Source organism: Hyposmocoma kahamanoa, unplaced genomic scaffold, assembly GCF_003589595.1.
Source record: "Hyposmocoma kahamanoa isolate Upper Pololo Valley unplaced genomic scaffold, ASM358959v1 98719, whole genome shotgun sequence".
NCBI lineage: Eukaryota > Metazoa > Arthropoda > Insecta > Lepidoptera > Cosmopterigidae > Hyposmocoma > Hyposmocoma kahamanoa.
In genome coordinates this window covers 1,049-14,081 of record NW_020655647.1, presented here as the reverse complement: position 1 = coordinate 14,081, position 13,033 = coordinate 1,049, and the positions used below count along the sequence as shown (strand labels likewise).

Here is a 13,033-nt window from a genome sequence, read left to right as displayed (position 1 = left end):
ACAATATTGAGAAATCATTCGTTCTTTCAGTCACTTTAGCAATAACACATTGCATTGATAGGTTTGTCATGGTACGAATATAAGTAACATTATAATAAGCTTACATTGAAATAAGATTGTTTTTTGAAAGGTTATGGTTAGGCCTTCAGGTTTCATAACAATGTTTTCTTTCACCGAAAAGCTAATGGTAAATTTCAAATTAAATTTACACATAAATTCTGAGAAATTCAGAGGTGCGAGCCCAGATTTGAATCTGGATTGCATGAGAGATGGTAGGTCAAACGTCTTATTCTTATTACCTTATATCGATCCCTCCTACTTAAAGTATCGTATGTCGAACTTGCCAAGTTTACAGGGGAGCGTTTTAAAGTTCTGAATTCACTGAAATGTGCATAACACGTAAATTTAGCATTTCTCAGTTTTATTCGAGAATGAGTTTTAAAGTAACGTGCTTTGCCGAACAAAACTGTGAAATGCTAAAGTCACGTGTTATGCTCTTTTCAGAGAATTCAAAACTGTAGACGCTCCCCTGTAAACTTGGCAATTTCGACATACGATACTTCAAATAGAAGGGGTCGATATATCGAGTGAACTCACCATAAGTTCCAAAATAAGGTTCCTCTTTTTAACGTAGTCTTTGACGAACTGGTCTTGCGGCTTGGCGGGTGGTTTGACGCTGCGGTTGGAACGCTTGCCCGCTATGCTGCCTGCCCCGCTACTCAAAGTCGTTGTTGACATTGGCACCTGGGAACCAAAAGCGTTAATGAGGAATCGGACAAGTTTTCAAAAAGTGTTTAAAATTAATGGGCAAAAAAATCGTTAAGAAATAAAAACCAAAGACCTGCAACAAGCACATCTACTCGTCCGTAGAACAACGACCGATGTGCAAGATGCTGCTTATTCTCGGGACATTGTACATTTCGTTCGTTGGTCTCGACTGCGGATACTACAGTCAAGATCGACTGTAGTTCGATTTTATATTTTCGAAACGAAACGGTCAGTCAACCGTGAAAAATAGTTTCATTTCCTAGGAGCAATTGTTTTAATGGTTGATTTTGCTATTCTCCAATTCAAGGCGTTTTTCTCTCTCAATATACTTTGAGTAGTGAGAACCGATTTGTATTATCTCCTGTATCAAGTTCCGTATAGTGGCGAACTAGGGGATGAATCCGGGTTTGCGCACTTTCCGGTAACCGATTTCAGTACTCTGTACTGATATAATTCCGGATTTAAATAGCGTATATTTGTTTTTTCAAACTTTACACGTCTCATGGTCACGGATGGCCGTGTCAGTCAATCGTGACCATGGGACATGTAAAGGTACCGAAACGTTGGTTTGTTTGAAAAAATAAATATACGCGATTTAAATCCGGAAAAATAGTTTCATTTCCTATGTGTAACAATCGCGAAAACCTAAGAACTCGATAAAGTAGACATTCTACACAGGCCACTTGCGAGAAATTTACACATTGAATGCCTACTGTCAACGATCCCTCAAAAAAAAAAACAATAAAATACGCAAACAGTGAATACGATGACGTATCTTTGTTGACTTATGTATAACGTCATAATAATACTGCTTGATGTTTGCATAACTGATTAAAAATATTGCAATTCTCAGATTTTATTTATTGATTTAAAAATACAAATTGTTATTAGTTACACAAAAAAATATTGATTAGCAAATCGTTTTTATCTTACCAACTACGTTTTAGGTTTTTCCGATTTTTGTCCAACTGCCTATTGTGAAGAGTAAAAATAATTAGTAATAATATAGCCCAAAAAAGCAGGGTTAGAAATAATCAAAAATGATAATATTTCTTTTCTTTGATATTGCTACTAAAGATTCGCAAATGTACGTAACATGTTACTATAGTCTGTATTTTTTGAAGACGGAGTAAAATGACAGTTCATTGTGTAAAAGTGTTGCCCGCTTGCGAGCTGCTAGTGATTGTTGTCGATAAATATTCTATCGACTATCGACTGCATATTGACCACGCTTAAGGAATAAATAGTTTGTTTGGCACCGAACTTGTTTTATTTGAATAATTCATCCAATTACTGAGCACAAGTTCATTTGAATGGTTAATTTTTGTAAGTTCTTACATACATGCACTGTATTTAGAATTATGCCTTTGAAAAATACAAAGAAATTATTTTAAAGTGTTTCATTTTAATTCAATACAGATAATCAAATCCGGCTATTCTTGTTGAAATGTATATGAATAAAAATTGATCGATACTAGTAGGCCAGCTGTCACAATAAGAATAAAGAAGGCAATTTTGTAACACTCACATTTCAGTGATTTCTAACAAAATTTTAACTTATTTCACAATTTATCGATAAAATTATCGACAACAACTACATAACTATTTAAGCATTTTATGAAAACTGGCAACCCTATAAATGTTATTTTACTCCGTCTCCAAAAAAGACAGACTATATAATGAACTATCAATTGAAAAACAATCTTTATGCGGTTCTTAAGGGATTTAATATAAAATGAAAAGAGGTTTTTATATATATAAAAATTCTTGCACTTACAGTATTAATCCACCCGGTGGTTTGTCGACTTCCAATGTCACTGCTATTCACAGATGATCTGTTATCAGTTGGTGAGCTCGACATGTACACGCTCTGTTGACTGCTCGGGCCCATAAGATCGAATTCACCTTAAACACGATAAATGTTCGGTAGTGTCAGTTTTATAGAAACAGGCGAATGTTATTTTTATTTAAAATATTTTGAAGCTGTAAAATGCCAATTCAAATATAAACCTTATATCTAAACGTCTAAAGTAACTTTAATTAATTAGTTAACTATTAGTTTGTTATAATTATTAAAAACAAAGATCGAACAATTAGAAAAAAAAATCCTTCGATCTGGCCGGATTCGAACCGACGTCTCCTAGCAAACCGTGCCAGACGCTATGCCATCTAAGTCACGGAACGAACCAGCGGACCTCTCGAATTTTTTTATGTGCTTGTTGTCGGATCTTTGTTTCTGGTTTTTAACGACTTTTTTGCCGTAGCGCCATCGGTGACAATTCTATGAAAGTATTTCTTCACAAACTAGTGGAGTAATTTCACAAAACAAAAATTGAATATCATGGCGGTGGTGAAACATACTGACATTCCATAAAAACTTACTACCTGTTACCATGTTCTGCCTTGTCAAAATGTTCACAAAAAACCTACGATAATTCAAATATAAAATATCAATGCTTTAGTATCGTCAACCCACTATACGTCTCACTGCTGGGCACGGGCCTCCTCTAAAGGGCAGGGTTTAGGTTGTCTGTCACTCTGGCCTGATGCGACCTCGACAACCTAACGGTTTGCACTGTGCTGGATGCCGGACCTCATCCAGTTGACTGTAGATGCGTTTGTGATATTTATTTTTTATTTTTAACTGCATGAAAAAAAATCAACACAAGCACAGCAGTTTTGCATGATCTTATCTTGACTGGGTTCGCGGCATAGCAAGGTAATTTACTTCTATTCTTATCACAAAAAAATATACTATGGTACCGACACGCTATAGTGACCGTTTAGACGTTTGTCCGCTCATCAAGTTTCGCATTAATTCATAACTACGTTAAAGGAGCTAATTGATTTACATTGTTGTCAATAGTGACGTGCTGGAAAATTTATGGAATTGTATAATTTTACAACACAACTCGGCATTTGTTTTTCAAAATTCGAAATTTTCAAAAATGAAATCTAATACGATCGTCACTTATGGGATCGCAGTCCAGCACAACTTCTACCTCCGGCAAACTCGTGTCAAAGCTCAATGCAAAACAAAGCAGTTTCGAATTGACGATTAGTTACTCTTTAATCAGCTTCCCCTTGCAATACTTATAAATGCGACTCGCATTTGATTATATATTTTTTCGATAATGAATTGAGATTTGACCTCAGTATTGTATTCTGTCAAAACGGCCATGATAGTGTGCCGGTACTGGAGTCACCATTTATCTCACTTACCTCCAATATCGCTGCATTTCAAGTACTTCTTATCGGAATGCATAAGCTGCCAGAATTTGATCAAAGATATGATATCCTCCCTCAAAGCCCCGCTGCTTCGCGAAGGGCACTGCAATCCTCGACAGAAGTAATCTAGGGACACACTGTAGACTCGTTCGCGGAGAATGTTGCGAGCCAGAGAACGAGGTAGGATGTCGCCTTGGAGGAGGGACAGACCGCAGGATAGAAGTCTAAAAGAAGATAGAGCTGTCAATTCACAACGCATTTTAAGAAACTGCTTTATGCAGTTATGGTCGTACATTAATATATCTTTTTTTTTCTGTAAAAAAGACCTTTTATTTATTTTTTTCTTAATTTGTTACAAAGTAAAACAAAACCTCAAAACTAACTAAAATCCATCTTATTTACAATACTAATGAGCAATTTTAATTTAATATAATATCCTAAAATAAAAGTAATTCAAACATAAAGAAATTGAGAAACTGTTGATAATTAAATTGTTCCATATGTTCAAAGAAGCAAAAGTTTTCGTATATGACTTTTTATAAATATTCCAGAGATATCGACTGTGAACTGGCAGTCGGTACTATCTAAATTTTGATAACTTTACAGGATGAAGAAAAAAACTGTCTACGTCATTTATAATAGCATCTGGTTTATTAAATAAAAATACGTAGTTTTTAAATATTTTAATTACACATGTATGTATGTACACTACGTATTTTTATTTAATAAACCAGATGCTATATGATTTTTTCTTCACCTGTAAAGTTGTCAAAATTAAGTTAGTACCGGATTGCCAGTTCACAGTCGATATGTATGTATATATGATATGTTTTTTATTCTTGTTAGTGAAAAAAGATCAGTACGATACGTTCTGTTTTTGTTTTGTTTTTCGAATTTCGTTTTTTGTTTCTTTATTGTTTTTCACAAAAATTCGGGGAGCATAATATTATTATTTACTAATATATATAAATATAAATATGGCTGTTTACAAAAAAAAACAGAAAGTGACCAAAAAATTTAGTATAAATATATAATAGGCGTAGTGTTCATTGGAGGCCTGGATTGGTAAAGCTTATGTGGCGCCATTACTGTGTAACATGTTTTAGATTTGATTATAATTGTATGACAGGCATTTACGAGGGCTACCCAGAAAATATATCACGTTTTTGTCTAAAAAGAACTATGTACAAGAAAAACATTTTATTATATATATTTCGACATACTCTCCATACAAATTCAGGCACTTATCTCGGCGGAAAACAAATTTTAAAATTTCAGCGTCATAAAATTTTCCGGCTTGAAACTTCACAGCCTTAGAAATTATTTTCCATATTATCAAATCATATTGAAGTCTCAAAATACAACAACTTACTTGAATCTTACTCCAACAGCTTCCACGTGTCTGTTAATGTGTTCACCTCTCATGTCACCCACGGTAATGGGTAGACATCTAAAAAAAAAAAAGATTCTGGCTGAAAAGAAGCTGGAATATTTTTAAGTGCACGGTTAAACAATTGAATAGATATTTGCACACATATCTATTATCCCGACGTTACATCGCGTTTGTGCCATTTTTGTAATGTTGTAATGCTCATTTAAAAAAGAACTAATACCTTGCAAACCGCCAAGAGCTTGGCTCTTAAATAGAATGATGGTGACCTTGAAAATAACTTCGTAACGAGTAATATTGAGGTCTGTTTTGTCTACCTAATTTCGGTCGCAATTTTTATTATTTAAGTATTCGTGTATATTTATACATGAAATAATATTTCAGAAAATTGCACTCGAATATTAAATAATAACTTCATGATAATATTGTAAAACATTTAAATAATAAAAATTGCCACCGAAATCTGTTCTGAAAATTATCCTAACATTTTTATTTTATGGTTCTCTTACATTTGTTATAATATCACGTACAATAAATTTAATGTGGTAAATATATTATGTAATTCTTATCTAATAATACTGCGCAAATAATTATGAGTGAACAACTTGCAAAAACACCGAAAATATAGAGAAATATAAACTAAAAAAACAGTAACTATATGTAAATAAATTTTAAATTATTAGAAAAACGCAAAAAATGTTCAAAGTTACCCGAATTGACTGTAATCCGTCCAACCGTTTATTTAACTTTTGACAAAAAAAAATGACAATACATCCTGGACTCTTTTTTTTTATTTTAGTGAAGCGACGTGCTCTTTAGCTTCGATATTTATCGAGTCAACAGATTATGCAACGAAGATTATGCAAGTTGATAAATTTTGGTAACTCTCTAATAAATTATAATGAAATAAAATAAATTATATATAAATATAATAAATTCTTATTGTTTATTATAATGAATCGTCGGATTCTTCTCCATATGAACGGGATTCATCACTTGAATCCTCATTAACATTAACTATTAATTCTTGAGTATATATTTTGTCAAGTGCAACATCACGATCATAATCAGACAATATCTTCTTTTTTGAGCCCGCTCACATTCACGATTAAACTTCTTCATAAATAAAATCGATTGTTATAAAAAATCGAATCGGAAACGCAATAGGATATCACTAATGTATTAGAATTCAAGCTGTCAAAAGTTAATTAAATGGTTGGACGGAGTATACAATGTGTTGATTTGCGTCCTCGCCATATTTACAGCGGTCATTCTATATTCGAAACTGAACCTAAATCACTAAAAAAATAAATCGGAAAAAAATAATCCTAAACACTTGTTTTTTTTATTTAATGGTGGTAACCATGCTTGATCCAAAGACTTGCACTACACGTGCCACAGTTCCGGCAACTTTTTGAACAATGACCTATGGGCAGAAAATATGTATTTTAGATCTATTTGGTGGTAGAGTACGGGTAGGGACAGCGGGAGTATCGTATCGAGCGCGTGATTGGTAGATCATCAGTTGACATTGCGTCTGCTGTCCGCTGAGATCGCGCATACGTTCTAGTTTCTCACGAAATGCTATGTGGTTTGGTATGTAAACTAGAGTTAGTGCAAAAAAACCGCTACCAGGTTCACCAGACCCTGCATTACCATCAAGTGTGTTCTTATAGCATAATGTGAAACGTTTGCTTTACGTGCGTTTGCTTTTACGAGTGCTTTTTTCTGCTTTTTCTGTTGTGAAGAATGTGTTAAGTTGAAACGAAACTGCCTACCTGCATATCTGTGACTGGCTCCGGTCCGGAGCCACCTGCTGTGGAGTTAGTTACTTCTAGCAATACTTTCATGTAACCTAAAGTTGGTAAGTACTAAATCTAAGTTACAAAAAATCTTTTTTCAGTCGACTTTTCTAACTAATGTAAATAATGTAAAAAAAATAGGTAAATAAGCGATCGAGAAAGATTACACATCGCTCGGTGAAGCGAGTGGCAGGGTCACTCGGCAGTGAATACACTTGGGGACAATTTTACAAAATTTTACTAGATACAATTAGCCAGAATATCGGACAGAAGTTTTTAAAATATTTTTAGATATAGCATTAATATTTCTATTATTAATTTCTTAAATATGGCGAGAATGCAAATCAACACGCTGTACACACATCAAAAAAAGTTTGCGATCACTTCGAAAAACTGAAATCTTTTTTGTTACTGTAGATTATATTATGATTTTTTCTTCTTGTTAGATTCTTTATTTAAAAATAAATTAGAACATAAAACAATGACCCCGTTCAATTGTTTTTTCATATAAAAAGGCTTTCAGTCCTAGCTTACGCTCATTCAGAAATCTGATTTAGTCAATTATAAGCGATTCAAGATATTTTTCGCGGAAAGTTGTGATTGAAAAAATGCCAAGAGGATTATCAGAGGTTTTACGAGCTAGAATAGTAACTTTGAGGGAAGAAGGATACACCACGAGAGTAATAGCACGCAGACTTGCTATATCCCAATCCTGTGTCGTGGCTACGTTGCAGAGGTATCACGGAATGGGGAATTTAGCTGACCGACCCCGCAGCGGTCGCCCAACTGTTTTGACAGCTGCCCAAAAGCGCTATATTAGATTGCTGGCAGCCCGTGATCCAACAATCAACGCCACTAAAATAAAAGCAGAAGTCAGGGCCGCCTCTGGGCTTGAAGTTAGCACGCAGACCGTTCTCAATTGCTTGCACCAGGCTGGATTACGAGCACGGAGGTCTTGGCGAGCTCCGCTCAATTCCCGGCAACGTCAACAACGAAGATTGCAGTGGGCTAGACTTCGGCAAAATGAAGAAGGTGAGGACGAAAACATTTGGCAAAACTGTCTCTTCGTTGACGAATCCCGAATCAGCACTCATCCAGATAACCGACGTGTCCGTGTCTGGAGAAGACCAGGCGACCGTGAAAGACAAAGAACTGCCACTGGAACAGTTCAGCAAGGCGAAAAATCGGTGTCCTTTTGGGGTGGCATTATGATTGGAGCTAGAACGCCTTTGATCCCGTATCGGGGCTTCATGACAGCAGACATGTACAAAGCAGTTGCTATTGATGATATCGTCAGACCATTCCGAGTAAACCATGGGCACCAATTTGTACTGGTCGATGATATTGCGCCCGCACATCGAGCTCAACGAGTCAATGCTGCTCTTCAAGAATACGATATCACACGATTAGACTGGCCTGCCGGCTCGCCCGACTTAAACCCAATAGAGCACGCGTGGGATGCTCTTAAACGAGCAGTATGGAACCGTGAGCCACGTCCCCAGACAGTTCCAGAGCTCAGGGAAGCCGCTATTGAAGAATGGGATAGGTTACCCCAGGAAATGCTGGATAACTTGATCCTCAGCATGCCCAGGAGGATCTTCGCATGTATTCGAGCCAGGGGAGGAGTTATTTTATATTGAATTCACACCTTTTAATAATAAATTGTTGTTTAAGTTTAATTAAACAGTCTTTTTCTTTCTATGAAATTTCTATCACTATTACATTATGATTAATGGCTCAATTTTTTAAAATAAATAATAAAAAATAGTTTTATATTTTAATTTCAAACAGGGTATTCCTATTTAAAGAAAGCATACAACATAGATTTTTTCTTGATAAAGTTAAATTTAAAGAATTATAGGAGCTTATGCTATTGATCGCAAACTTTTTTTGATGTGTGTATGTGTAAAAAAGTCTTCACTTCACTTTGTCAACCCATTTACAAGTCCCATTGCTGAGCACGGGTATCCTCATGGCCTAAACCCATGCGAGGGTTTAGGCCATAGTCCACCATGCTGGCCCAATGCGTGTTAGGGACTTCCGAGGGCCTGATAACCCTCCTTTGACGTGCAGGTTTCATAACGATGTTTTCGTTCGCAGGGAAGCTCATAGTAAACTCTATTTAAAAGGCGCTAGGTCAAATCATTAGGCTACCATGGCTTCTAAAAAAAGTAATAAACAATTTTAAATTTTTTAAAATAACGTGTGTGCCCACTGGTGTTTGCGTATTCGTGTATGCGTGTGTGTACTATGTGCCCGGCAGATGAGCGTGTATATAATGAATATGCACAGATGAAAATGATACTGACCTGTGTAACAAACTGGCAAGCATTTCAACCTTTTCTAGGCTGTTGTATTTGGCAGTATCTGCAACTTCGCACAAGTATCGCACCCATACAGCATGTGGCGCTACGAATGGTGGACGAGGCTCGAGTACTGCTCCTGTTAATATTAAAATAAAAAGTAAGGTATAGGTAATTAACAAGTCAATGTGACTAGCTCACAGTCCATTCACACCCAACCCCGAGTTTTGTACTGTGGGCGCTGGATAAACAGAGTTGTAAGATTTGATTGTATAGCTTTATGATAATTGTGTAATATATAAATAAACAAATATTAGAGAACATCATATACGTTGTTCCGAGCCCAAAGCAACTTAAGCACTTATGTTATGGAAATCGGAAACGACGGTACAACAAAAACGCAAAACATAAAAAATCTAGATTTTTCCACCCAGAACCTCAGAGACGGTGACACCATGAAAACCGGTGCGCAAGACACGCGAGCAAGGAGGTAGTCATACAATAATTAAGGTTCCTTTTTTATTGTTTATTTTAATATGACGCTAACTTTTACATTTGTTTTATTTGTATTTAGATTAAGTTAACCTAAAAAAAACCTGAAAACCTAATCTGTTTATCTTTACTTAATTTTACAAAAATGGAAGTAAATTACTTTGATACTCCGCTAGTACAGTTCGAGTATTTTTTTCATGTAGTTAACTTTAATTTTTATTAACATGGATTTCGGCTAAGCAACGCGAAAAACTATAAATTATTTAATTTTATACCACGATTGACAAATGGCTGTTGCCACCGCTAAGCCGTCGACTCTGAGTCCACTATCAAATCTCCTCATTGGTGGCGGAGCTGTAAGGCACGCTCACTTTCCCAATAACCTAAGCGGCTGGAGGAATCGGAGGATATCTAGCTTATCCTCTACTAGCTCTCCGGGCTAGTGCTCCGGAGCAGCGAATTCCGGTTCACAAAAAAGAACGTGTTTTGAATATTTAAAAAAATACCTTCATAAGCAGCCAACGGACTGATCTCCTCGGCCTGTTTAGAGAACAGGCCCATTTTGCGATCCACAGTGCACTGCCAAGCGGCGAAAATCTCTTGCAACAATCTCAGCTCCATATCTGGTCGGGATGTGGTCAGCCATTGCCAACACTCGACTGCAGTGGTCACTGCGTCCTCCGTGAAGATTTCTACTTGAGACCAGGCTAGAAACACAGATAATAGGGGTTAAAGTATGAAATTGCCGATTTGTACTGAAAATCTAAATTGTTTATTTTTTAAATTTTTAACAAATTTATTTAATCAAAATAGTTGCCATTATTATCTATACATTGCTGCCATCTAATGGGAAGGTTATTAATGCCTTTGCGATAGAACTCCGACGATCTAGACTGCACAAACTGTGTGAAAGCATTTTGTACTGCCTCCTGGGAAGAAAACTTCTTGTCACGTAGATAATTGTCCAAATCACGAAAAAAATGGTAGTTGGAGCAAGGTCTGGTGAATACGGAGGATGACGAATGGTTTCTAACTGCAGTTCCTGAAGGGTCAAAATGGTTTCTCGTGCTGTGTGAGGTCTCGCGTTGTCGTGGAGCAATAATAGTGAAGATCGATTCATGAGTCGGGGCTGTTTTACTGCTAGTTTTGTCAACATGGTTCGGAGTTCGGCACAATCGACATCTGCCGTTATTGCTTGACCAGATCGGAGAAAACTATAGTGAATAACACCATGCTGAGACCACCAAACAGTTACCATTACCTTTTTATTGGTAAGTTTTGCTTTAGGACACTGTTGTGGCATTTGACCTGGGGTCAGCCATTGCATTTTTCTTTTCCGGTTATCATAAAGAATCCACTTTTCATCACATGTTACAATTCGATCCAATATTCCTTCATTTCTGTACCGGTTCAACAAGGCAACACAAGTTTCAACACGCGTTTCTTTCTGCAGATCAGTCAAATTATGAGGCACCCATTTTTCGTATTTTTTTATTTTATTGATTTGACGCAAGTGAGTCAATATTGTGGGTAAGGTAACGTTAAACCATGCCGCTAATTCCTGGGTAGTTTGACTAGGATCGGCTTCCACTATCTCTCTTAATTCATCGTTATTCACCTGTGTGAGCGGTCTTCCTCGTGGCTCGTTCTTTAAGTCGAAATTTCCATCACGAAAGCGTTTAAACCAAAATCGAACGGTGCGTTCATTAGTAGACCCCTCTCCAAACGCAGCATTGATATTGCGGGCTGTTTCTGCCGCGTTAGTTCCGCGTCGGAACTCGTATTCAAAAATCACTCGAATTTTCGCAGTATCCATCTTTCTTGTCTAAATTGAATAACAAAAACTATTGAAAGTCGATATTGAAATGTTTCAAATTTAAAAAAAAAAAATCACAGAAACCATTTGAAAAAAGTTTCATTCGAAAACCTCAAACCATGAAGATTCTATGAAAATTCAAAGAACCTATTGCAATAAAACGGCAATTTCATACTTTAACCCCTAATATATTGATTTGTAATGATTAAAAATTAAGTTAAACTTATTTATTTACATGTATCTCTTCAATTAATAGTACATAGGACATAATTTCTCATTAAATAAAAATACGCGATGTTCATTTCGTAAAATTATGACAGCGACATCTATATGCTCGATGGCGACAATAACAGTTGACCTGGATCGTAATAAGTCAGCAGGCCCTGATACCTTACCTGCTACGTTATTAACAAATTGTGCCCAGGAACTTGCTACACCAGTCACTATTCTGTTCAAACGGTCACTTAATGAAGGCATCGTGCCCACTATATGGAAATCGGCATATATAACACCCATCCACAAAAAGGGGTCCAAAACCAAAATAGAAAACTATAGGCCTATCTCTAAATTATGTATACTTGCTAAGGTCTTGGAACGTGTGGTGTTTAACAATCTATATGAGTCTATCAAGTCAAGTCTCATACCGCAACAACACGGTTTTCTGCGAGGTAGATCCACAGTCTCAAATTTAGTAATTTTTAATGAGTTTTTGACTTTTAATATGGACGAAGGTAACCAGATTGATGCTGTGTACACAGATTATAGTAAGGCATTCGATCGTATAGATCATAATCTTCTATTATCTAAATTATTAACTCTCGGTATACATGGTGATTTGTTTAGATGGTTTACATCGTATCTTTTGTGTAGGTCTCAGTCTGTAGTACTCAATGGCTTTGCTTCTTCATGGGTAACTATTCCTTCTGGTGTTCCCCAAGGTTCGTTACTGGGACCCCTTTTATTTGTGATATTTATTAATGATATCGGATCATGTTTAATAAATTCAAAGTTCTTATTATTTGCTGACGACATGAAAGTTTTTAAAGTTGTTAATAATATCTCAGACGCGATTCTTTTACAAGAAGATTTAGCAAGACTGGATATATATTGTACAACTAACAAACTTGACTTAAATGTATCGAAATGTTATTATATAAATTTTACTAGAAAGCGAAATATTTTCAATTATATTTATAAAATTAAAAATTGTAATCTTACTAGGAATGCCTTTGGA

General features: G+C 36.0%; 1 protein-coding gene across 1 annotated transcript; it reads right to left on the bottom strand.

Annotated features, from left to right (window-relative positions):
• Positions 1 to 597: 597 nt before the first annotated feature.
• Positions 598 to 12,276, bottom strand: LOC113238886 (putative inactive phosphatidylinositol 4-kinase alpha-like protein P1; the record flags this gene model as incomplete). The annotated part of the gene is made up of 7 exons (XM_026475738.1): positions 12,195 to 12,276; positions 10,490 to 10,690; positions 9,498 to 9,630; positions 5,369 to 5,446; positions 3,991 to 4,220; positions 2,546 to 2,673; positions 598 to 744 (listed from the first exon to the last, which is right to left on the bottom strand). Coding segments are annotated over exons 1-7 (999 nt in total), but the record flags the coding sequence as incomplete, so codon positions are not given.
• Between the last annotated feature and the right edge of the window lie 757 nt (positions 12,277 to 13,033).